The sequence below is a fragment of the Ceratotherium simum genome, chromosome X (assembly GCF_057802395.1).
Source record: "Ceratotherium simum simum isolate JZ-2026a chromosome X, ASM5780239v1, whole genome shotgun sequence".
Classification (NCBI taxonomy): domain Eukaryota; kingdom Metazoa; phylum Chordata; class Mammalia; order Perissodactyla; family Rhinocerotidae; genus Ceratotherium; species Ceratotherium simum.
The window spans coordinates 102282857-102307280 of record NC_141940.1 but is presented as its reverse complement, the minus strand read 5'-3'; the positions used below and the strand labels follow the sequence as shown (position 1 = coordinate 102307280).

The following is a 24424-nucleotide window of genomic DNA, read 5'->3' as shown; positions in this document are numbered from 1 at the left end:
GACATTTTATATCATAAAATTATTTAAACCACCTCAATTAAATGACCAAATCTGTTTTGACATTACCTGCAATTTTAGAGGATAATATAGCGCTCCAACATAATGTTAACCTCAGTACAGAATGATTTCTAGAATTCAGCTCATTAGTCTGAACTGTTCATTATTATTTATTCTCACTCCACTTACCTTTTTCCAATGATAGGAATACTTCTCCTTCTCCTCCTACCTACCTTTCTTTTGTCCATAGAGAACACTGAAATGAACTCTGGAGTTCCCTGAAAACAGATATAACTATTTAATAAAATGAAAGTGTTACCTACCCTTGTCGGTCCTTGTACATTTTGTTAACTCTTTCCCATTGGAAATTGAGCCGTGAGAGAGCTTCCTGTAGCTTTGCCCTTTCCGCAGGTGTGGCACTTTGCAATGCTGCTGTCTTCTTATTGTGGATAACATCAATCCGACCTGAGATTTGTTGCAAGCTGTCTTTTATATTCTGCAATATTGAAATTTTAAAACAAATCAGAAATGAATCAGCTGTCTATGGAAAGAGATAAAAGGAAATTTATAAACCCCAGAAGTAAGAAATCGTCTTGCAATTCTTAATTTTTGTCTTTTTAAAGTCGTCAGCCCTGAAGCCCAATGATTTCAACACGCCGAGATTCAATGGGTAATTCACAGTCCTCTTCTTGATACAGTTGATCACTCCCTCCATCTTAAAACTCTTTCTTCATTTAACTTCTGTAACCTGAACTCTACTGTTTTTTCTTCCACATTCTTGTCCACTACTTCTCAACTTTCTTTACTGAATCCTTTTCCTCTTACTAATCTCTTAATAGTGGAGTGCTCTAGCTTAGTTTTGACACTTCTTTCCTTCTCTATGTCTACTCCCTCCTATTTGGTCCCATGACTATATGTACCCTCTCTACAACAATGTCTCCCAAACTTATATCTCCAGCTCTGACCTCAACTGTTAAATCCAGACTCACAAATCCAACTACTTTCTTGACACGTGGATGTCTCAGGAGCATCTCAAACTTAATATGGCCCCAACCAAATTCTGAACTGCATTTTCTCATCTGTCTCTTCTCACTGTTTTCCCTATTGCAATAAATGATATGCCAATTAATAGTTATTCAGGCTGACAACCTTGGAATCATCCTTGACTTTTCTTTTTAAATCTCCAATATTTAAATTGTTGGACAATCCTGTGGGTTCTACTTCCAGAACACATCCAGAATTTGACCACTGCTCATTACCTCTCTTGCTTTGGCTCTGATATAAGCTATCATTATATCTCACCTGGATTATTGCAATAGCTACCTAACTGATCCTCCTGCTTCCAGTCTTGCCCCCCTCCCAGTCAATTCTCTACACAATAGCCAAAGAGATTCTTTTAAAACATAAATCAGACCATACTACTCCTCTGCTCAAAAACCCTTCAGTGGCTCCTCATCAAACCCATAATCGTTACCACGGCCTACAAAGCTCTGTATGACTCGGTTATATGCTGTCTACCATTCTAATCTTATCTTTTCTAGGTCTCCTCCGAGTCTACAACATTTCATCCTCATTAGCCTCTTTGCATATCTTGAGTGTGCCAAGTATATTCTTGCTTCAAGGTTTCTACACTTGCTGTTCTCTCTGCCAAAAATATTATTTCCCTCCAAGACATTGTATGGCGGGTTCCCTCATTTATTTCTTATCTGTGAAGGGCCTTCTCTATCACTCTATTTTAAATTGTAGCCCCAACCACTGTGTATTGCCTGTATTCTTCTTCATTTTTCTTCATGGCACTTACGATTAACATTAAATTATGTATCTATTGGTCTCTCTACACCACTAGACTAGACCCTATGAGTGCAGGGATGTTATCTGTCTTGCTCTCTATTGGGTTTCCAGATTTCAAACCTGTGCCTTGTATAAGGTAGAAATCCAAAACATTTTTGTTCAACAAATGAATAAATAAATGTATCTCATAAAGTAACTCCATAATTTGTAATCTAGATTATATTTGAGGAAAAAAAATCACAAATCACATATTCATCATGTAATAAAAATCTTTAAAATATTGATTTTCAAAAAATTTTGCTAAAACATTACATACTTAGCTAGTCCTGGTATGAATTTGGTTAGTTTGCTCACCTGAATTGTTATAGAGAGGTCAACGGAGCAAACATTTATTGAGCTCTTCCATGTACAAGGATCAATACAGAGAAAGCAAAGGTAGGTGAAGCAAAGTTTTATTTGTTTTTAAGAATTTGTAAATTGATCCTATTGTGGTAGTAAGGGAGGGTGTGGTTTGGAGAACTGAAGGAAAAAATAACAGTGTAGAAGCCCCAGCTAGAAGACAAGAAAGAATTTGGTGACTGGTCTAAGTGTTACCAAATCTTTTCAGAGAAGGAATAAATCATATACCATATTTGGTCACAAGCTAAGGAAAGGGTTCATGAAGGAAGTGCAATTTGGGGTAGACATAGCACAGGAATTGAAATGGGAAGGACATTATACTTAGTAGTAACACACATGCAAAGAGAAGGAACATGAGCAGTCATATTTGACTGACTTTTTGGAAATGTAGAGGATTAGGGAGAGATGGTCAGGAAACAGAGGCTGGAGATGTTTAATAATGTGCTTTGAAAATTCTGAATGTAATTCAGTAACCAGTGGGGAACCATGATTCATAAAAAAAAATATTATGGAAAATTTCAAATATACAAAAAAGCAGGAAAATAGCACAAATAGCCTCCATGAACCTATTATCCAGTGCCAACTCTTATGAAACCATGGACAACCTTGTTTCATTATACTCTCACCCATTCACCTCCTCAACTCGATTATTTTGAAACAAATTGATATAATGTTTTATCCATAAATACTTTAGCATGTGTTTCTAATACATATGAATTCTTTTCAAAGAAAGTACATAATAATATCATTAATAAACCTACGAAATAAAAACATCATTGATGTAATCAAATATCTAGTTGGGATTCATATTTGAGTTGAATTGAGAAAGTTGTTTAGGAAGGAAACTTGGCAGAACTCAGTGATTGCATGTTGGGTGAAGAAGAGAAAAGACTCTAATAAACTCCCAGGCTTCTGGCCTGGGACGAAGAGTGGTATCACTGACTAAAGGGATTTCAGATGGATGAACAGGTTCCATGTGTGCCTGCTTGTGTGTCTATGTGTAAGTGATAAGTTCGGTTTGGACATAATCATATTGAGAAGCCTTTGGGGCATCAGATTGTAGATATCCAACAGGCAGTTGGCATCAGATTTCAGGAAGGGGAATGAGATGGCAACTATTGTCGGGCCATACGTGTTTTCACATTTCCACTTGGTCTGGGCTTTCTGAGCAAAGAAAGCATGTGGATTAAAGGATGATTGAATAGCAAACATACCTTGGAGTTTAGACTAGCGCATTGCCCCAGGGAGACTTAGACACTTATCTTTCCCAGATTGCTTTGTTTACATTCCAACTTACATTCTGAGGATAACAGTCCTAGACCTTTCCCTCTCTCTGGAGAGGATTTGTTTACATTTCAGAGCAAAGGTCTCTTTGTTTCTGTCCCTCTGTCTCTGTTTCTCTTTTTCTCTGTCTCTGTCCGATGTGCCAGCTGCCTTATATAAGCTGTGATATTCATAGTTTTGAGTTTTCTCTCCCGTACTGCAACCCCTGCACGCACAGATAAACATCTGGCCCTCAGTGCATTGTCCCATGGACATCTGAGACACGGAAACTGGCTCTAAGATGCTCTTGAGTAATTAATGATGTGCTCTCTGATCCAGAGATCTCCTGATTCCTGTCAGGATGGGTAAAAACTTAACAAGTATCAATAAAAAGAATATTTTTGCCTGCTTTCAGGCAAAATTGGGGAGGATTTTAACCATGTACGAAATGGAGACTAGGCTAGATAGGGAGTGACTATTGCTGAGCCTGCAGCATCGAGAAGGCAGGCTCTGAAGCAAATTCCACAAGTCTGATTGGGCAGCAGGAGAGAGGTTTTGGTTAGATCTTAGAGCATTTTCCTGCCTCCTTCTGAGACTTCATGACTGTGGTGCATCAGGACTTGCCTTGGGGGAGGACTAAGCTATAGAAGTAGGTAAGGATATAGATAATGTCAGTTGTAAGGGGTAAAAGACAATGCTTACAGTGGGAACCTGAAAAAAAAGCAGTTGTGTTCTCAGGTCTTGCAAATCAGCTAGAGACAGGGTAAGACACAATTGTTATGGGTGATGTGAATGAATTTCAGAGACATAGAGACTGTTTACAAAATTCCAAGGTGTTCTCTTCAAGTCCATGCAAACCTTATAATTGGAAGACTTCACTATTTTTTTGTTTGTTTGTTAAGCCACTCAATTTAACTCTGTGGTAAGAGTGCTTATGTAAGAGGTCAAGTATTACCATACGAGGGAAAGGAGGGAATGCCAACACAGAAATATCCTGTGAGATTACTTATCTGGAGGGATGCAGGTTAAAATTGTCTTCTACCAGTGTTACATACAGAATTGCTAGTCACTGGAATATAGGTGTCGTTTAATTGCACAAGAGATGGTCAAATTGCTCAGAAAAGGTTTTTAGAGTGAAAAGAATGAGAAGAAAGGTTGCCTAAGGATGAACGTCTCTGGAAAGCAGAGGCAGACGAAGGAGATGAATATGCCTGAAGAGTAACTCTCATCAGACCTAGGAGGAAAACCAGAAGAGTAAAGTATTTCAAAATCAAGGGAAGAAAAAATACCAGGAAGGAGAGAGGAAGCTGCCAATGAGTCAAATGCAGCTAGGAACAGGAGTGAAAAGTCAACTTTGGCAATTTAGGAGGTCACCATTGATCTTAGCAAGAGCAATTTCAGCATCTTGAAAGTGTGAAAATATAAATCTGGACAGAGCAGACTGTCTTCCACTGTCATCCTCTTTCACTACAAAATTGAAAACACCTTAGTACTACATTACGGTTTGCTTTATTTGACATAAGACACTTCTTTATTGAAGGAAAGTTTACTACCAATAAAAACAAAACTGATAATATAACATAAACTTAAAAAAAGATAGAATGGATCTGGTAGATGTTATCAATGCCCTAGAAGTCACTGTAGTCAAGCATGCCACTTCTATTCTTTCTTCTCTTTTATTCGCCTGGCAAAATTTCATTACCATCTTCTAATGCCTCTGAGCCTGGAGCCTTGGGTGGACTACTTAGGGCTATCTCACTAGCTTGACTAAGTCAAGTGCTAGGAACACGTGCCAATGTGACTTCTTTGCTGTTTCTATTAACTCGACTGACCTGGGCAGCTTGATTTCACCACCACTTTCACTGGCTCAATTCCTGATGATGTAAGTCGTGGGCTCCATTTTAGCGTGGCTGTCAGTCCAAGGGCAAAGATCCAGAACTCTGACAAGTTCTCCACTTGATACCAAGCAGCCAGCTGACTGACAGGCTGATTACTTAAATTCACATTGGGGCAACCAGCCACACTTGTCTGTACATTGGGAGCACAAACACTTAAAATGAATAGCTATAATCTCCTGTGGGGGTAAAATTCAAGAGAAGGAAAGGAGGATCTTCCTCGCCAGAATAAAAGTAACCCATTTATGGCTTTGATGTGGGGTGTGTACACACACACACACACACACACACACACACACACACACTCATCCTCTCTCTCTCTTTCTGAGGATTTGAGCTTACAAAGCTTCCTGATTTTAATTCAAATCTCTGGAGAGCTCCCAATTCTCTGGAAAGGGCTAGAATTGCTCAGAATCAAGTTATGAACGGTTTTAGCAATGCTGGGCAGCATGTTGCAAAGGCAGGAAAATTTTCTATCTTAAATGAGCAAAGCAAAAAGCACAGACTGGGGCAGGGGGTGTCATACTCCCTGGATATCTAGATAATAGCTCCTTGGTGCATTCTCAGAGAACGCTGTCAAAATTGGCTGGGGTCCAAGAAATCCTTTGTAAAGTCCCTATACATGCTCTTGTCCCTGAGGCACACAGAAAAATGGTATATGCACCAAAGAAAATTCTGTAGCAGTTTCCATATTTTAAAGTCAGGAATGCAATCTTTTATAGCTTTTTACTATTTTAGTTTGTCTAGAAATAATTGATCTTTATAGTTTCTGACCCTCTAAAAATGAAACCATAGTTCCTGTAGTTGCTATGGTGATAGAAAAATCCCTAGGATCACTGCAGAATATATGATTTCCATTTCTATCCTGAATACTTCCCTATCCTACCTGAAAATATGACGGCAAAATGATGAAGTACTCACTTTTTAGGCAACTTCTTCCTTAATTTTGACATGCCCCTGTGACTTGACCTCCCCAGCCCCCCATTTCAATTCTGTTAAGATGTTTATTTGTTAGCCACTCTTTCTGCAAAAGGAAATTTGAACTTGTGGAAGACATTTGTATATGAGTTTATATAATTCAAGTCCTTAACATTTTAAAATAGCATCATTGCAATTCTAGTTCACAGAATCAAATAAGTTAAATAAGACCCTATTTATACACTATTAATGGAGAAAAATTAGATAGGGAGGTAACTTTTGCAACTGAAAGATGGAATCTGAATATGTAAAATAAGCAAAAACAGAAGACTATGGACTATACTGTTTTAATTCATATTTCTAGTTGAAAAGCTTACTGTTTAAATAAGATCTCATTGATAACAGATACAAATAATATAGGACTCAACTTTGAGATAAATAATATTTTAAAACGTGAGTCTCATTTTAAAAAGAGAATTCGTTTTTAAAGGAGATTCGTAACACAAACAATTTGAACCTAAAAGTACTTTGTTTATTCAAGCATTGTTTAATAAGTGCCTTCACTGGGCTAAAAAGAGAAACTAGAGACCAAAGACAATTTATCTAGGGAACCAAACAAGGGACCTATTTGCCAACTAATCAGGTTGAGATTAAAGGTCTCAAGTAATTCTTAACTATGCTCTGTTCTCTGTCACAAGGGGCAGATTTCTGCTGTTTGGTTTTTCATCCATTTAATGTAAAGCGACAACTACTCCCTTGCTGTCAGAATGTTTCAATACAGAGCATGCCTTTACCCACCTAAATGGTCAACCTATTTGTATGAATGTCAAAGTAGATACTGTAGAAACTGAACAGGGCTGCAGAAGGGGATAGTGATATCTGATCAACTGAACTTATTGTTAATCACTTCTGATGAAAACAAACTTAAAAACTAAATGAATTTTAATGGCATTTCTTACGTAGAGCTAAGTTCTTTGTTTCCCAAATACCACGAAAAGTGCCAGTATTATTTCTAGCATTTAAAATAGCATCATTTCTATTGTACCTTCTCTGTACTCATAAAAATAAATGGGCATCTCACAGATACAAGACTTAACATGCAATTCAGCACTTGCTTAAACTTCAGCACACAATTAAAAAATGAGGATGTCTATAATTTATAGGCTATGTCTTTAGTGCTATTTTATACCAAGGAGTAAGCTCAAATTCACCTTCATGAGTTTAAAACTCTTACCAAGGTAGGATTTTCAATAATAGGTTGATTGTGGGATGCGTATACAAACATTAATCTGAAATTTTGTCTTCTTTTTTAAAGTTTGAAATAAAATATTTATAAATTATTTAGAAAATATTTATTTCAAATTTTGCCAGAGCTCCCCTAATAAAAAACGTTTCAGTAAGAAAAAACTAGCTATCTTAAAATTGAAACAATATTGTTTCAGAGATATAATGATATAAGCTAAAATATAAGATAACATGGAATTGATTGTTTACTGTATTTTCCCCTAAAAGTGACTTACATATTTCAATGATATTCTGGTTTGAAGTACATCGAGCTTCATTTAAAAAAATATATATAAAATTGCTTCCTAGTGATTCCTCAGTTTTCATTTCTCAAAATGACTCATGAGCAAATGGCTACAAACCTGTAATTCACATTTTTTACCATATTTACTTTCTGAAGTAAATGTCTATTTATTGGTTTACTAATAGCTTCTTTACCGCATCTTTTCCCTCATCTGCAGCATTCAACACTGTTAAGGCTTCATCACACAGCCCTCGCCTCCCTAGTCTTACCTAGTTCTGCTACATCCTGGGTTTCTCTCTACTTCTCTGAGAGCTATATCTCTGCTTCATTCACTAACTCAACAACTATCTGTTGAAAATCTACCATGTGCCAGGCACATTCTACATATTGGAGATATAATAGTGAGCCAGAAAGACAGAGTTCTGTTCTCATGAATGTCACCTTCTACTGGAGGAGAAAGTAAACAAACAGGATAAATGAGTAAATTGGATAGTCGATTAGAGAGTGATAAGTGCTAAGGAGCAAAACCAAAGCAAGGAAAGAGGATATGAGCGAAGGTTGGAAACTTAGTTGAGGAGGTCAGAGAATACTTTACTAAAAAGGTGATTTTTAAGTAAAGACCTGCAGGAACAGAAGGAGTTAACCATGTGAAGAAGAATCAGGGAAGAACATTCCAGACACTTAAAGCAAGTGCAAGGGCCTTGACACTGGAGTGTACCTGGAGGGATCAAAGAATATGAAGGAGGTGTTTATGGGTGTAATACAAGAGCCAAAGAGTACCAGAGAAATATCATAGAAAGAATGGAACGGCCAACTCATGGAGGGCCTTGTGGGCATAATGAGGACTTTCTTATTTATTCTGAGGGGAAAGAAGAGCCTTCAGGGTTTTGAGCAGAGGGGTAATATGATCTGACTTTTCTTTTAATTATCCATGCTGGAGATGGTGGTTTGGATCAGAGTAGTGGTGGGGTTAAATTCTTGATACACTCTAAAGGTAGAACCCATAAGATTTGGTGGCTAATTGCATGTGGGTTGGTAGAGAGAAGATTCAAAGATAACACTACAAATTCTGGCATGAACAACCGGAAGAATGGAGCTGCCATTAAATATAACGTGGAAAATTGCAGGAGGATCAGGTTAGGGTGCAAGGGTTAGCATAAATGTTTTGACAAGTTAAGTTTAAGATGCTTATTGGACATCCATGTAAATATAAAAGACACAATAGGATATATAAGTCAGCGTTCAGGAGAGAATCTCCATTAGAGATATAAATTTGGGAATCATTGAAGGTAATTTGTTAGCTCTTCTTCCACACTTGCTCACAAAATATGAGTCTTTTCCTATGATCCTTTCCCAGCCCTCTTTCCTCTAACTCCACCTCTGTGGACCATCTCCGCCACTCCCACGACCTAAATATCATCTTGACGCAAATGAATCTCATTTGGTGGCGGTAGAAAAGAGGATCAGCAAGATGTCAAGATGGTATCATAGATTCACCGCTGAGAGTGCTCAACAGAGGGGGCATGCAGCAGATGTAGGGACTCAGCCGTTTAATGATTGACTCTGCTTAAGGCTACAGTCAAGTGTTTGTGGGCTAACAGAAATACGAGGAGCAAAAAGAAGTACAGAGAGAAAATTGCAGTCTATAGGTCGGTGGAAGCTCAGTCAGAGATTCTTGGTTTTGTTACCATGGTGGGATGACATATACTTCCCAGAAAACCCTTCCTTAACCAGTAAGAGTCTTCAACTAGCCACACAGAAACATATCTGGAAATCCAGCCCTCAAAATATTGCACCAACAGATGAAAGTGGGTGTCTGGGATGTTGCGGATCCTCCCAGTGAAATTTAATAAAGTGAGTCCTGGTACAATTACCTCAATTAAGGGTAGAGTTCCTTTTTCTTCTCTAGAGGTTTTATTTTTTATTTTATTTTTTGTATTCTCTTTCTAGCTTTATTGAGGTATACGTGACGAATAAAAACCACACATATTTAAGGTGTGCAATGTGCTGTTTTGATATAAGTGTACATTGTCAAATGAGTACTACAATCAAGCTAATTAACATATCCATCAACTCACGGTTACTCCTTTTTTTTTTTTTTTTTTGAGGTGGGAACACTTAAGATCAACTCTCTTAGCAAATACCAACTATACCATACAGCATGATGAACCACTATAGTCACCATCCTGTAGGATAGGGTTTCTAAATTGGCCCAGCTAGGCTGAACATAAAACATAAATATTTCCTTAATTTACTTTTACCTCCCGTTTTTCCCATCTCCAACTGATAATGCCACTTTTAGGTTTCTCCCTGACCAAAATCCTTCAATGATTACCTCTGGCTTTTGGGATAATTTCAAGCCCATCTTTTTGGCATTTAATACTCCAGAAAAAAAGCTGGATCCATCTACAGTTTTTATCCAACTTGATCTCCCAATGCCTTGCCAACAAAGACACTTTGGTTTGGGAAGGATAATCTCTTTGTTATCCCTCAGACACGTCTTTGACAGAAATTTTTACCTTTACTAATGTTGTTTCTCTAACTTTGAGAACCTGTTCTGCAGCAAGAAGCTATACAGTATAGTGCTTAACTGCAGTGACTGGACCTAGAACATCCCGAGTGGCACTCCCGCTGTGCTATGTACAAACTATCTCATGTGAGCAAGTTAATCAATTGCTCTGCACCTCAGTCTCTCTATCCAAATATGGGTATAATAATAGTGCCTTCCTCATAGGGTTGTTGTGATGAACATGTGAGTTACCACAAGTAAAGAATTTAGAATATGTCCTGGCACATAACAAATAAGTGTTAGCTATTAGTATTGTCCAAATTCCAATTATATTCAAAGTACAAATAGTCAAAGGCTTTCTCCTATAAAAAATTATTCTCAGTGTCTGCTTTCTACATTGCTTTTTCCTCTTCGTGAATTCAGTTACACTCACATCTTATACTATACATTTTGGCTATATGCTGTCTTTCCTACTTTTATTACTTTCTAACTTGTTTGTATAGTTATGACGTGTATTCAATTAACGTTACAAATTACCAGAGTGCAGGGATCATATCTTATATTTGTCCTTTAGTTAAGCACAGTATTTGGGCCTGAATAAATATTTGTTGATTTGAATTGAAAAGTTGAGTTGAAGCTCTGAATCTTAACTTATGAAAATCCAATTCGAATGGAATCATTGGAGCTTTAAGATTTGTTACATTGTTCTTGAGCCATTGCAGATATGCATTCAGGCCCCAACAGATGTTGTGAGCTATTCAGGTATCTCCCTGTTTATTCTATTTTACTTTTATTGGTTATTTAGCTGTTAGAGTAAATAGTGGAACAACAATCCATCTGCATTTCCTGGCTACGTTTCTCCATAGTTTCCTCACAGTCCCTCAGACACCTAACAAGAGATAAAGTCCTTCATTCAGAATTACATCTGCCCAAGTTTCCCAAATGGCATAGAGCATCAACAAGAACAAAAAGAGAAACACAAAAACCAGCACTTCACTGCTCCAAGTGTTCCTCAAAGATGATTCTAGTCCATCTGCACCAACTAAACTGAAAATGATTTCACAAGTCATTTTGTGATAGGCACATTTTGCATAAAGTTGCACAAATTTTCTAAATCATTTTACAGAAAATCTTGATAGAAAAATTGGCTTTTGCCCATAGCAAATGAGAGTTGTGTAGAAGCAAATGCTTTTCTCTTCATTAAAAATTAGACATATGGCATTCTATGTTTTCAAGTTTTTTAGAATCAGAACGTTTTTAAGTCTTGTGTAACTGAGCAGAGGAAGGGCAGGTAGGTTTTACAGAGAAAAATTCTAAGGCAATACAGCAACCCAGGGAAACCTAAAAAACTGATTACCACCGAAGAATGAGATTGGAAAATGTGGACTGGATGCTTTTTTTTTTCACTTTATATTCTTTTATCCTGCATAAATATGCAATTATGAGCATCTTGTTATTTTGATAAAGAACTAAAAATTAAGTATGAGTGATCAAGCAAATTTATAGATAACTGCTATACAAGACAGAATGTAATTAAATCTGTGCAAATTAATACAAATGACAGTACACTATTTTGGAAAAATAGGTAATATTTTGCCCACTGTATAAAGGATTAGTGCTGGTGATGTTGGGAGAACATGCTTTCCATCACAGTGTTTTACATGAGGGATGGAAAAACAAAACCATTGTTTCATATATTTGTTCTGAACCTAAATGTATAAATTTAAGAAAAACAACAAAAAACAAAGCAAAACAAAAAACATGATATAGGAGCAGGACCTTAACACTTGACCTCATTTCCTTACCTTTTTGGAAGCCCCATAGATTTCCCTAATGATGAGAAAATCCTTTAAACTTTTGCCTAAGGTTTGGCAAATTAAATTTGGGAATTGGTAGTAATTGGTGTCCGTTAATTATATGTGATTCACAATACAAAGTTCTTGATTTTTTTCCTTGAATGTTTAACGATGTGCTTAGGATTCAGAAATAAGCAGAACTGGGTAAAAGTCATTGTATTAGATTGAACAATATGCAGTTGCCAATATCTGAACATTTTCACTCACATAATGTCAATTCGTGAGGTTCAACTGAATGTTATTATAGTATTAACATGCTCATGATTACCAATTTAAGCAGGAAAATGAACATAGACTAGCTTTTTTAAATAGCAAAGGAAAAACAACAACAAAATAAATAACAAAAACAATCTCAAAACTCCAAGGAGAAAAGAAAAAAAACACTACTGATTAAACCATTCTTCACTCAGAGCTTCAATGTTTTGAAACAGTTTAGTCATGGTTCTGAACTCAGAACAAAGGATTTTAAATTACTGAAATAGAATTGGGAAAAATGTGAATTCAACATATTTCGTTAAAAAACAAAACTCCAGGGGCTGGCCCCAGCTTGGTGGTTAAGTGCGTGCGCTCCACTACTGGCAGCCCGGGTTCGGATCCCGGGCGCGCACCGACACACTGCTTCTCCAGCCATGCTGAGGCAGTGTCCCACATACAGCAACTAGCAGGATGTGCAACTAAGACATACAATTATCTACTGGGGCTTTGGGGAGACAAAGGGAAAAAAAAAGCAGGATGATTGGCAATAGATGTTAGCTCAGGGACGGTCTTCCTCAGCAAAAAGATGAGGATTGGCATGGATGTTAGCTCAGGGCTGATCTTCCTCACAAAAAAAAAAAAACTCCAAACAAAATAAAACAACAACAAAACAAACAAACTAGAAGACAGTATCCTATTCTTGGCAAAAGCCATGGTGTATGGAAACTTGGAATGATTTAGAGTTTGCATTTCTGTACCTCAAGAGAAAAATCAAAAAGTGAATTATTTATTTGGCACCTACAATCAACAGAAGAATGGAAAATTTTATCCCTGAATAAGTAATACTTAGCTTTGGAAATACAGTAAAAGAATACGACTGGAAGTATAGAAGATTCTCTAACAGAAGTATTGGTTGAAAACAAACCTTTTTTAGCTTATGTACATTCTCTTCTTTTACTTTAAACTTTTTTTTTAATCTTTAGGCTATTTGCCAAATTTGGAAATAACTTTAAGTATCTCATGCTGTTGTTAACATTTTCTTTAAAGTTTTTTATATATATATAAATATGCAATTTATAAGGTAAAATATAAGGTTTACCACATTATTAAAGGCAAATTGTTTCTGGGATTATTTACATGCAATTTAATTTACAATAATTTTAAAGCTTTTGTATATTTGCTAAAGTAATATTGGTTTTACAAATCTAAAAACGTATATAATCACACATTTTTTACAAGATCTTTTTGTACATAATCCTACATAATTTAACTTAGTCTTCACAATAGTACTGCTGAGTAGTCTGGGACAACTATTATCACTGATCTAATTTCAAAGTTAAAAAAACTGAGACTCAGAAATTTTAGGGGACTTGCTCAAGTATACAACTATTGAGAGTCAGATTCGGTGTCTAAATCTAAGTCCTTTATGTTCAAATCCAGGGCTTTGCTCACCTCTCTAGTCTACTGCTTGTCATAACCACATAATGCAAACTCAGTGAATGGGACAAATATTACTATTATTTTAATTACATGTGGGTTTCCTGCTGCACACTTTCATAAATGATTGGTTTAAAACTCAGTATGTAAAAACCTAGAGCAAATGTCTCCACATGGTATATATGTGTAGATTGTTAAAACTCACACATGTCTGGATGATTTAACTCAATGTGTTAGGATATAATGTAAAAGAGGTTAATTTTGTTTCTTTGTTTAGTCTTGGCACTGACAGATGAACATTACTTTCTCCTCTTCAATTACAGAGTCCATATCTGGATTTACCAGACTGTCATTCATTCAACAGATGTACACTGAGTGCCTATTAAGTGCTAGGTACTGTTCTAGGAGCTGTAGATACAGTAGTGAACAAGAAAAAGAAGATACTATTTCTTCTTCCTAATGGTTGTGGGTATGATGGATGTTGGTCACCATGGCGCACAGGTCAGAAGGAGTAGATGGCTCACTTGCAAACTACTGCAAATGGTGCAAATTGTATCTTTTGCTGTTGCTGACTTAGTATCATCATCTTAATAAACGTAGCACTGAAGTTAAATGGGTATACACACACTTAAATGCATGTGTACGTTTGTTTAGATTTCTAAAACTCTGCACTATTGTTTTCACATTTGCGGAAGGTGAAAATAATAGCTTTAAGCAGTTTTAGCTAACAAAAATGCCTTGAGATACTTTGCAACTTGGTTAACAGAAGAGCACACAACCTTCACTTCTAAGAAAAAGGGATTAGAGAAACCCATTAGTAGCTGTTGTGACAGCAGTCGTTGGGGAGTAGATCTGTCTGAAAATTGAAAAAGAGAAATTGGAGTGCCAAAAACTCAAACTCCAGTTCATTTTCACTTTCTGGAATTTGTCTTTATCTGACAGATGAAGGCAACATCCCATATAAATCTAATTCTTATCCTCTTTATGTCCCATCCAGCTACCAGGCACTACATTAATGACATATCAAATTGGGAAGAGTGCTCAATCAAAAGGCATTAAAGTACTTGTTAATTAGATTTTTCTGAGCGTCTACAGAAATTTTAAAAAGTTATTTTTAGTGGCTCTCTGGTAAGTTGCCCTTTTGATTTTTTCTGCATGGTTTATGGTCCACATGTGAAAAACACTTCCTAAATACAACTATATATTTTGGCCAAAACATTCTCCATAGGATGATGCATGGTCTTTGCATAAATAATAAATCAGTAATTATAGATCGCAGATCGAAAAATGACATCATAATTGGTCAAAGAACAGCTTGACTAGTTCATGAATAGAAGGCAAACCTCCCCAGAAATTAATTGCGACCTCAAAATTTCTACCAGCCTCATGAATTGTAAGTTTTAATGTGGAAGTTTCTGACTTCCAGAATTTATAGGATGGGGATTATCAAAATAGTCTTGCTGAGAGAATGGAAGGAGTAGGAGTGAGTTCTTAAAGTACATTTTAGCAGAGATGGGAGTAAATTGCAGCATGGGAGTCAAAGTCGGACAACTGCTGGGCCTGATAAAATAATAGCAGGGAGAAAAGAATGACTAATTTCCTATAAAAAAGAGACATGTACAAAATATAAAGGAAAATTGTACCAAAGCACAGATAAATATGAACTGGGCATGACTATAATGCAGTAAATATCTATAATCTCTTCACTATAAGAGAAATGAAAAATGAGGTACTATAAAAATGATTTAAGTAGGATTTAAATTGCAGCGAATAGATTAAGATTTGTAAAGTAATTCACAAATATAAATAGCAAATGGAACAAATAAATTCCAAATCATAAAAACAGTTGAAAAAGGGAATTATATTTATAACCGAATAAATGTGTTAGTCGAAAAACTTGATTTTCCTCAGAGAAATCACTAAATGATTACATTATTCAAAATGTTATATATAGTCCAAAAGATCGGTTCTTATAATATGGTAATATATTAATAAAACTCATGTTTTTCCATGCCCCAAAGTATTCTATTAGAAAATTTAGGTAGAAATTCAAAAAGCATTTGCTTTCAAATTTTGCTTTGACATTTTATATGATCCATGAATATTTAATGTAGAATAACTGAAATATCCTTTTGTTGGAATATTATTAAATTGGTGAAAAATCTAACCCTTTATCTAGCATGACCCTGTATTACAATGTGCACAGAAACATTAATTCTTTTATTTTCCTTCAGATATTTTGTTCAGATTTGTACACATGGCACCTCCTTCTACTATCTAATTCCCCTAATACCAGAATAGAAAAACAGTCAGTTTGATCACGGCATTAATTTTGTCTTCACTCAAATGATTGGCATTATTAAATTTGTGCTTAAACGTGATGAAACAGATTCTGAAGGAGAAAGATCTTGACCAAGGTGACAAGATCTCTGTTGCCAGTACTTTCGCCCCTGCTTCAAGGCAAGACTGGCATATGGAAGGTAAAAATACCAATGAAAAGAAATTCTACATCCCTCAAGGGATCATCTGCCAAGTTCAGAGGACAACTAAAATCTCCCAACTGAGCCCCATATCTGCTGAGGAGTTTTTATACACCCATGCTCAAGTTTTTGTGTGAATACAGAAATAAATCTACTATCTCCACTTTGAAAATATTTCCAGAATCTGAAAATCTCTCCTTACCACCCTAGTCCAAGCAATTGGCATCTCTTCTCCAACTGTTCTCCTTGCTTTTACTCTTGATTCCCTACACTTCTACTCTCTACCAGGCAGCCAGTGTGATCCTTTTAAAACATAAATCAGATCATGTCACTCACCTCCTCGAAAACCTACAACAGCTGCTATCTCACTCAGACTGAAAGGTAGTCTTTACAATGGTCCACGAGGCCCTCCAGAATCTGGACCCTCACAGCCCCTTTGACCTCATGCCCTAGTACCCTCCTCTGGCTCCTGCTCCAGCCACATGGGCCTTCCTGCTGTTCACTGATCCATTTAGGCATGCTCCCAATATGTGGGTCTTTGCATTGACTGTTCACTATGCCCAGACAGCAAGATTGACTCCCTTACCTTCTTCATATCTTTGCTCAAATGTCCTTGCCCCGTCTATTTAAAACTGCAATCCCACCTCCTGCCATTCCACCTACTCCTGCCCCTTTAGTAGGCTTATACCCCCGTACCTGAGTACCCGACTCTGTTTTCCTTTTTTTCATAACACGTATCATTTTTAAACATACAATATTTACTTGTTATTTGTTTGTTTGTTTGCTTATATTCTGTCTCCCACTGTCTCCCACCAGTAAAAGCTGTATGAGGGCAGGGTCCATCGGTTTTGTTCACTGTTTTTTAAGCACTTAGAGTCATGCCTGGTACATAGTAAGAGCTTAATAAATATTTTTGAATGAATGAATCCTCACTCCTTAGATTAGCAGCTTGACCTAATAATTCTTTTAGGTCTCAAAGGCCATGCATAAAAGCTGAACCAGTCAAAGAAAACTGAACAACTTTGCTTTACAGTCTGGCTTTTTAAGCTCACAAGATGCTCTCCCAAGTGCTGTTGAGGTTGGACAAGGGCTGCCTTTACTTCTCGATCCTATCTAAACTCTACATTGGGCCCAAGCGTCCTGTCAACATCTGTGAGCTTTCTTCATATGTCCATACTTCTTGTCACTCTCTTGGCTGCCAAAAACATAAGACCTCACCCAGAGCATTCATGCTATCACCAGTTTAGAAGAGACAATTGAAATGGTGCATGGCTGTTTCTTTCTTTTCTTTCCTTCTCTTTCTTTTCCTTTTCCTATATCCCTACCTCCCTCCTTCCCTTCCTCCCTCCCTCCCTCCCTCCCTTCCTTCTTTCTTTCCTTCCTTCCTTCCATGGGATCTTTTTAAACTGGCATGGAATCAGTGGGAATTAGAACCCAGGAGATTTTTCCTATGAACTGGGCATGACAGACCTCAATATTCTACCATGTTCTGCCCAAATTCACCCTTGCTATGCTCAACATAACACTTAGAAAAGGTAGTATAGTATACTGGTTAATAGATCAGATCCTGGAGCTCCTTTGTGTGGGTTAAAATCCTTGCTCCATCTCTACTAGTTGTGTCAACTCTGTCAAGTTACTTTGCTTTATATTTCTTCAGTTTCTTCATCTATAAAATGGGGATAATAATTTTAGATACTGCATAGAGTTGAAGGAAGGATTAAATTAGTTAATATAGGTAATTTGTTAAGAGTACCTAAGTACTGTATAAAAATTGATTCTCATTATTATAAGAGATAGAAGCTAGTTGTCATCTTTATTCTAAGACATACTCTTATTTTTGTCCTAAAAATTCACCTTTATCAATGCCAAGGCCTAACTGAGCAACTAAGCAACTCCTTAGTGAGGGAGTAGCATAGTCACTGGGGAATTCCACACTAAGTTGATGGAGTATTTTCCAGGACTTCTGTTGGCAAGTGCTGACTAAAAAGTATATATGCCATTATTTCTTTCAAAATTATCCCAGTTTGTGTTCCCCTAGAAACAGATCCTAAGACTAGAATGTGCCTGCAAATGATTTACTTAGGAATGATCCTAGGAAGCACTGGTAAGGGAGGGGGGAAGTAAGAGAGGAAGTCAGTAAAGAATATCGAGTATAGTATGATGAAGGTTTCTACTGTGTACACTGGAGTCTCAATCTTGCTGGGGAACTTCAGGTCAGAGTATAGAACATTCCTCAGAGTTACCCCAACTAAAGATGTGAATGAGCAGTGGCGTTTACCCACAGAAAGCCATCTGTCATTGGCTGAGGTTTGTTAGGAGAAGTTAGGAGGAAGAAACTTAATTCCCTGACACTTATGGGCTTTGATGACTAGAGAGAGCTCTAAGGCAAAGAGTTCCAGGAACTTGCAGTTGGCAGCTGCCAGTCAGAGTGCAGGGAATACTGAGTGAGGGGTGGGTATGGGTGAAGCTCCAAGAGTATCTCAGACACAGATGGAAGTGAAACTTTTGGGAAAATCAGGTATATGGAGGCAGTAGGATAAATCCTTTCCATTGGGCCTCTTAAATGGATCATTTCTGCTTTCATGATAAGATTTCAAATACTTAAAGCTCTTAGGGGCAAAACTTTTGGCAACTTAAAACTTGTGATGCTAAAAATTTCTATATTCATACTTTATTATTATTTTTTATTGTGATAAGAACACTGAACATGAGATCTACCCTCTTAACAAATTTTTCAGTGTACAATACATTATTGTTATTTATAGGCATAATGTTGTACTGCAGATCTCTTGAACCTATTCGTCTTGCATAACTGAAATTTTATACCCATTTATAGCAACTCTCCATTTCCCCCTCCCCGCAGTCTGGCAACCACCATTCTACCCTCTTTTACATTCATACTTTCATACGAGACACTTTAAAGCATGATTTCATGATTTAACATAGTAATTATATTTTAGAAAATTTTATTAAGACAATTGCCTTTTTATCCTTAAAAACAAAGTACAATATTGTACTTAAAACAATATTAAAACTTAAAAACCAACTCCTAATATTGACTGAAAGCTTCAAAAATTTAAATTCTTTCAAAATTATGGTACTATCATTTATGTCATGAATAATATTAACTTTTTACACATAAAAACACAATTAATTGATTCACAATGCTAATATTGGCTTTGATATAAGAATAAATATTACTTATATTGCTCATTCATCGCTAGTTATTCCTTAGCTAGTGTATTAGCCATTAAGTGCAGATTTCCTTATGTAATTAGGTGTTTATCTGTTTAGTTCTTGTCAAAATGATTAGATAGCTTTCCAATTCAATACATCTATGGAAATCTTATGTGCTATATTATTATATTTTGTTCAGAAAGTAATTATTTTAACTTATTAGACATTATTTGTGTTGTATTACACTTTTAAGAAATATGTATGTTAAACCACAGCAATACCTACTACAGTTCTGTAACTTGATTCTTGCAAATCTGTCAGGAATAAAATCAACCACAATTTAATTTCAAACTTTCCCAACCAGCAGCTGTACAATTTATGTGCTGCTTTTCTATTTTTACTACTGGATAATGACAATGATGAATGCCTTTAAGAGGAAATACATGTTAATTGAGAAGACTGAGATCAAAACGATCCCCCTTCAAAAAGCCCATGAAGGTAGGAAGCCCATTGGCCTGCTGCAGGAGATTTGTTGGGAATGAGATGGAATTATGCCCAAAACTGCATCTAATGAGGATTCAATAATCCAGTTAAATTAAACCTGCAATAATACCTTTTTACAAACCACAGTAATCAATACCATCACAATTGGTGTCAGCTATAATACTATTAAACATATCTGGAAGAACAAATGATTAGCTACAAGTGCAGCCAGGGACCCATCATTCTGAGTGAGCCAGGTTAAGAGGTATGAAGACAAAGACACTCAATTGGCAACTTAATAAGCTTAGGGTCACTGGTCTCCTGACCCATATGTCTATGAACATGGAAAGAAATGAATATTGGCTCATTAGCAGTGATTTACATGTAGAGTGACAATGATGAACTTACAAACTGTGCTGTCATGAGAAATTAGTTAATGTGAATAATAACAGGAATGCTGGCATGTTTCCCTTATCAATTGAATGGGTTTCTTTTCTTCACTGTACTCATCATTGATTTAATTTTTACTTTAAAGAGAATAAGAAATAGCACCATACTGAAATGGATGGAGTAGTTCCAGAGATCTATGCATCTCTCATTTTATTTTCGTGTGTAATTTTATAGCTTATTTGATAAAACGTATTAAACTCAAGTCACTCAAGATATTGCAACTCTGATTTCCAAAACGAACAAATAGTTTTATCTATTTGTATACTTATGCAGACAAATGTGTGATAGAGAATGAGCTCCCAAGCAATCATTTTGAGTATAAAATACTTTAGCTAATAGGTGCTGCTGAGAGCAAACTTATCTTCTGTCTATAATCTTATGCTATTTGCATTGGAAAATACCAAACTCTGGCTATACTATAACATTTCATTTTGAGTGGGAAATGTATGATCACAAAAATTATCTTGAGACACACATTATTATATACATTTTCTTGATGCTACATTCATTTATCTTCAGACACTTCCCTCTAAAATGCAAAGCCTATTTCCTCACCATGTTTTGTCTTAGTTCAGAATTCAGAAACTTGCAGTTGGTGGTTTGAAAAAAGCTGGATTTGGTTGCTACTTTTAAAGAAAATATTTTATTGTTTTTTATTCATTTAAATTCCGTATATTGTAGTATTGATACTGACACTAATTTCAAATTGAATACGTATAAGTAGAAAATATAAAACTAAAATTATACAACAGATATAATTTAAAACCTTATCTAATCCCACCCCCCCCCTTTTTCCTTTTTGGTGAGGGAGATTGGCCCTGAGCTAACATCTGTTGCTAATCTTCCTCTTTTTGCTTGAGGAAGATTGGCCCTGAGCTAACATCTGTGCCAATCTTTCCTCTATTTTGAATGTGGGTCGCCACCACAGCATGGCTTACTGAGTCGTGTAGGTCCGCGCCTGGGATCCAAACCCACAAACCTGGGCCGCGGTAGTGGAGCACCAAACTTAACCACTATGCCACTGGGCTGGCCCCTAATTCCCCCTTTTATAGGAGAAGAAATGAAAGTAATGTATCATTTGGGAATAAATTGTTCCTCTATCAAAGCTTATTTTTTTGGTGAGTCCTTTCTGCCCCAAACGCATGTGAAACTATTAATTTTAAGTATTCCTTTGTTTTAGGAAGTCTCTCAACATTAAATATTCTAAAATACCTCTTCTACTTTACATTTCTCTTTCTACCCCAGATTTCTAAAGCTAACCATCCTGTAAAGTGTTTTAAGAATTCCATGTGTAAATCAAAATGCCTTCACTGTATACATTTAAGTCAATTGTTTTGGTACCGCAAATGATCAGTGTGATCATCTTGCAAAACTAAATAGAAGTGCTTTGCTTTTACCTTCAGAGACTCCTCTTGTTTAAAGAGATCTTCAAAATCTTTAGCGCAGAGGTCAGGAGCATTAAGAAGTTGTTCCACTTCTGATAGGGCTTGTGAGACATGAGTGATCTCAGTCAGATAAGCAGAAGGCACATAAGAAATTTCCAAAGGCATATCTTCAGTCATCACCATCACTGATTCTTCATGGACAGTGTGCTGGTATAGATATACAAAAGAATAATTCTTTTAGCTTCCTAATATTGAAAAGACCTCTATTGAGTTTATACAGATTCCAGTCTATAGCTGACAGAGGGCTGAAAGTGGATAAAAGATGCATGTTGATAAGTCTAGTAAAGAGATTATTTATTATTTATATACCCTTTTCTTCCAAAAAGTGTTAGAAGCATTTTATAATAACAGATACATACATATTAGCACCATGATATAAGAATGAAAGACCAAAGGTCATAAGGTCATGTGGGGGGTAGTTTTACCCTAAGAAAAGGATTATTTTTACAACTGGTTTTTAAAATGTAATTCTAAGATTCCCGGAAAACTAAGTATAGGATGGAATGGGGGGGGGTTCTACATCTGTGGTATTCATACCAAAAGAACCTTTCCTATACTTTTCCCCCCTAATATTGATTGACATACAAGCGGGACGAAGTGTTTTTAGCTGCTATGTACCTTTCTATTAAGCACCTCTCTCCTCCAAATTCCAAACATCAGCTCCTTTCTTTGATGCTACTTTCTTACTAAGTTAAGCTGCTAATTAAGGTAGCAGATGAGTAGGACTGAGGGTGGATTTAATATTTTAATAAGAACTCCAGAAAGTCCTGAGATCTAAGGGAGCACCAGCCTTTCCTCCTGCATCTAGACTTTCCTACCCGGCATTCAAGCGCTAGGACTAATGGGCATTTGGAGCTCAGAGTCCTTTTGGATTTGGCCTGTAGTGCCTCTTTCCCTATTCCTTATAAGAGCAAGAAATAAATACTATTTGGCACACAAATTCAGAAAGATAGATGACCTCTCCTCTCTTCTGTCTACACTATAAGCAGCAAAATTCTTGTAATTGAAATTAGTTTCCCAGTAACTTTGTTTTGAATTGATTAACTGCCACCTGCCTGTTGATGGGGTCAGCTGAAGGGTTTCAGTGGCAGGGTCTCTGGGGGAGTTCTGACGATAAGCATGCTAACAGCCATTTATTACTGCAAGCCTTTATGACAACACCATCCTCATTTTTGTAGTAATGCAATTAAATGGAGTTTAAGACCCCAGATTAAATCCACATAAAGGTGAGTAAAATTACAAGCTGGTCCATTTACACTTTCTTTGTAATTTCTCAGGTCCAGGATTTTTGTACTCAATCTTGACATAATATGAAAGTAAAATAATTCTAATTTAGATGTCTCATCTACTTATGACACTGCAAATTCACAGAATTACACAAATTAGCTTATATTACGTGATACCTTTTACAAAGTTTGGTTTACTGTGTATATCTTGACCAAATACATGACACATACTACTTCATGATCAGTAGAATGATAATCTACATGCACTTCTAATTTTACTTTTAAAATAATATTAGAATTTTGGGCTAGAGTTTGATGAGAACAATTCATAGATTTAACCACAGATTTTTAAATCCAAATTCTCAATCTCTTCATTTCAAAGCAACCCTTTCACCAATTGAAAAGAAAAACAAATCACTAGGCTATTTGTGAAATTTCCACTGACACATTAGGTTTAACACTAACTAGTAGACATAACAACACAAGTCAAGCAAATTTACCGTGATTTTCATACATTTCATTAGATTGGTGACTCCGTTGTTGTTTTTTTTTTTTTTGTGAGGAAGATCGGCCCTGAACTAACATCTGCCAATCCTCCTCTTTCTGCTGAGGAAGACTGGCCGTGGGCTAACATGCGTGCCCATCTTCCTCCACTTTATATGGGATGCCACCACAGCATGGCTTGAAAAGTGGTGTGCGACCAGGATGCGAACCGGCGAACCCCGGGCCACCGCAGTGGAGTGCGCGCACTTAACCACTTGCACCACCGGGTCGGCCCCATGACTCTGTTGCTCTTAATAAAAATTTCCAAGTTAATAAGTGTTTCTTTCTTATTTGCATCAGTTGCTTCAACTCCTGAGGGAAAGATAGTTCTACATCATCTGAAATAAGAATATTTCCTATACCATTTTTACATAATGGTATAATTGTTTTTCTTTTTAATTATATGCATTTTATACCTGTAAGCTTTTATGGAGTAGTGGTTTTTGTGATTAGGGACAGAGTTGGGTAGAAGACAAGTAGTAGTTTCTCTCTTATGTTTGTGTGTATGTATGTATTTTTGTTCATCCAAGGGGGTTGTTTTAGAATGAGACATATCTTCAAAATATTTAGAAAACATCTGAGTCTCATTTAAAAAACTCAGTGTGAGTTCCAAAAGGTTTTGATATCTGTCCTCATTATTTTCTCTTAATAGAAAAATGATTCTAAGTTCTTTATATCTTCTTTCTGTTTCTTTTTTGACATGTAGTTTCCTTGATATTTATTACCTACCTTAGGGATGCTCTCAGTTGTCTTAAATTTCTATTGGTGCCTTATAAACACAGTAATTATGGATTATAGACAGCAAGGAACTTAACTGAATAGTTAAACATAA

At 36.4% G+C, this 24424-nt stretch overlaps 1 protein-coding gene across 1 annotated transcript in view; it reads right to left on the bottom strand.

The window, feature by feature from the left end:
• Window positions 1-316: 316 nt before the first annotated feature.
• LOC147911961 (dystrophin-like) overlaps window positions 317-24424 on the bottom strand; it is a 203895-nt gene continuing 179787 nt past the window's right edge. Inside the window, exons 24-25 of the mRNA XM_087426448.1 lie at window positions 21776-21970; window positions 317-493 (exon numbers count right to left, since the gene is read on the bottom strand). Of these exons, the coding sequence (XP_087282574.1) occupies window positions 317-493; window positions 21776-21970 (372 nt within the window). The remainder of the gene's footprint in view (window positions 494-21775; window positions 21971-24424) is intronic.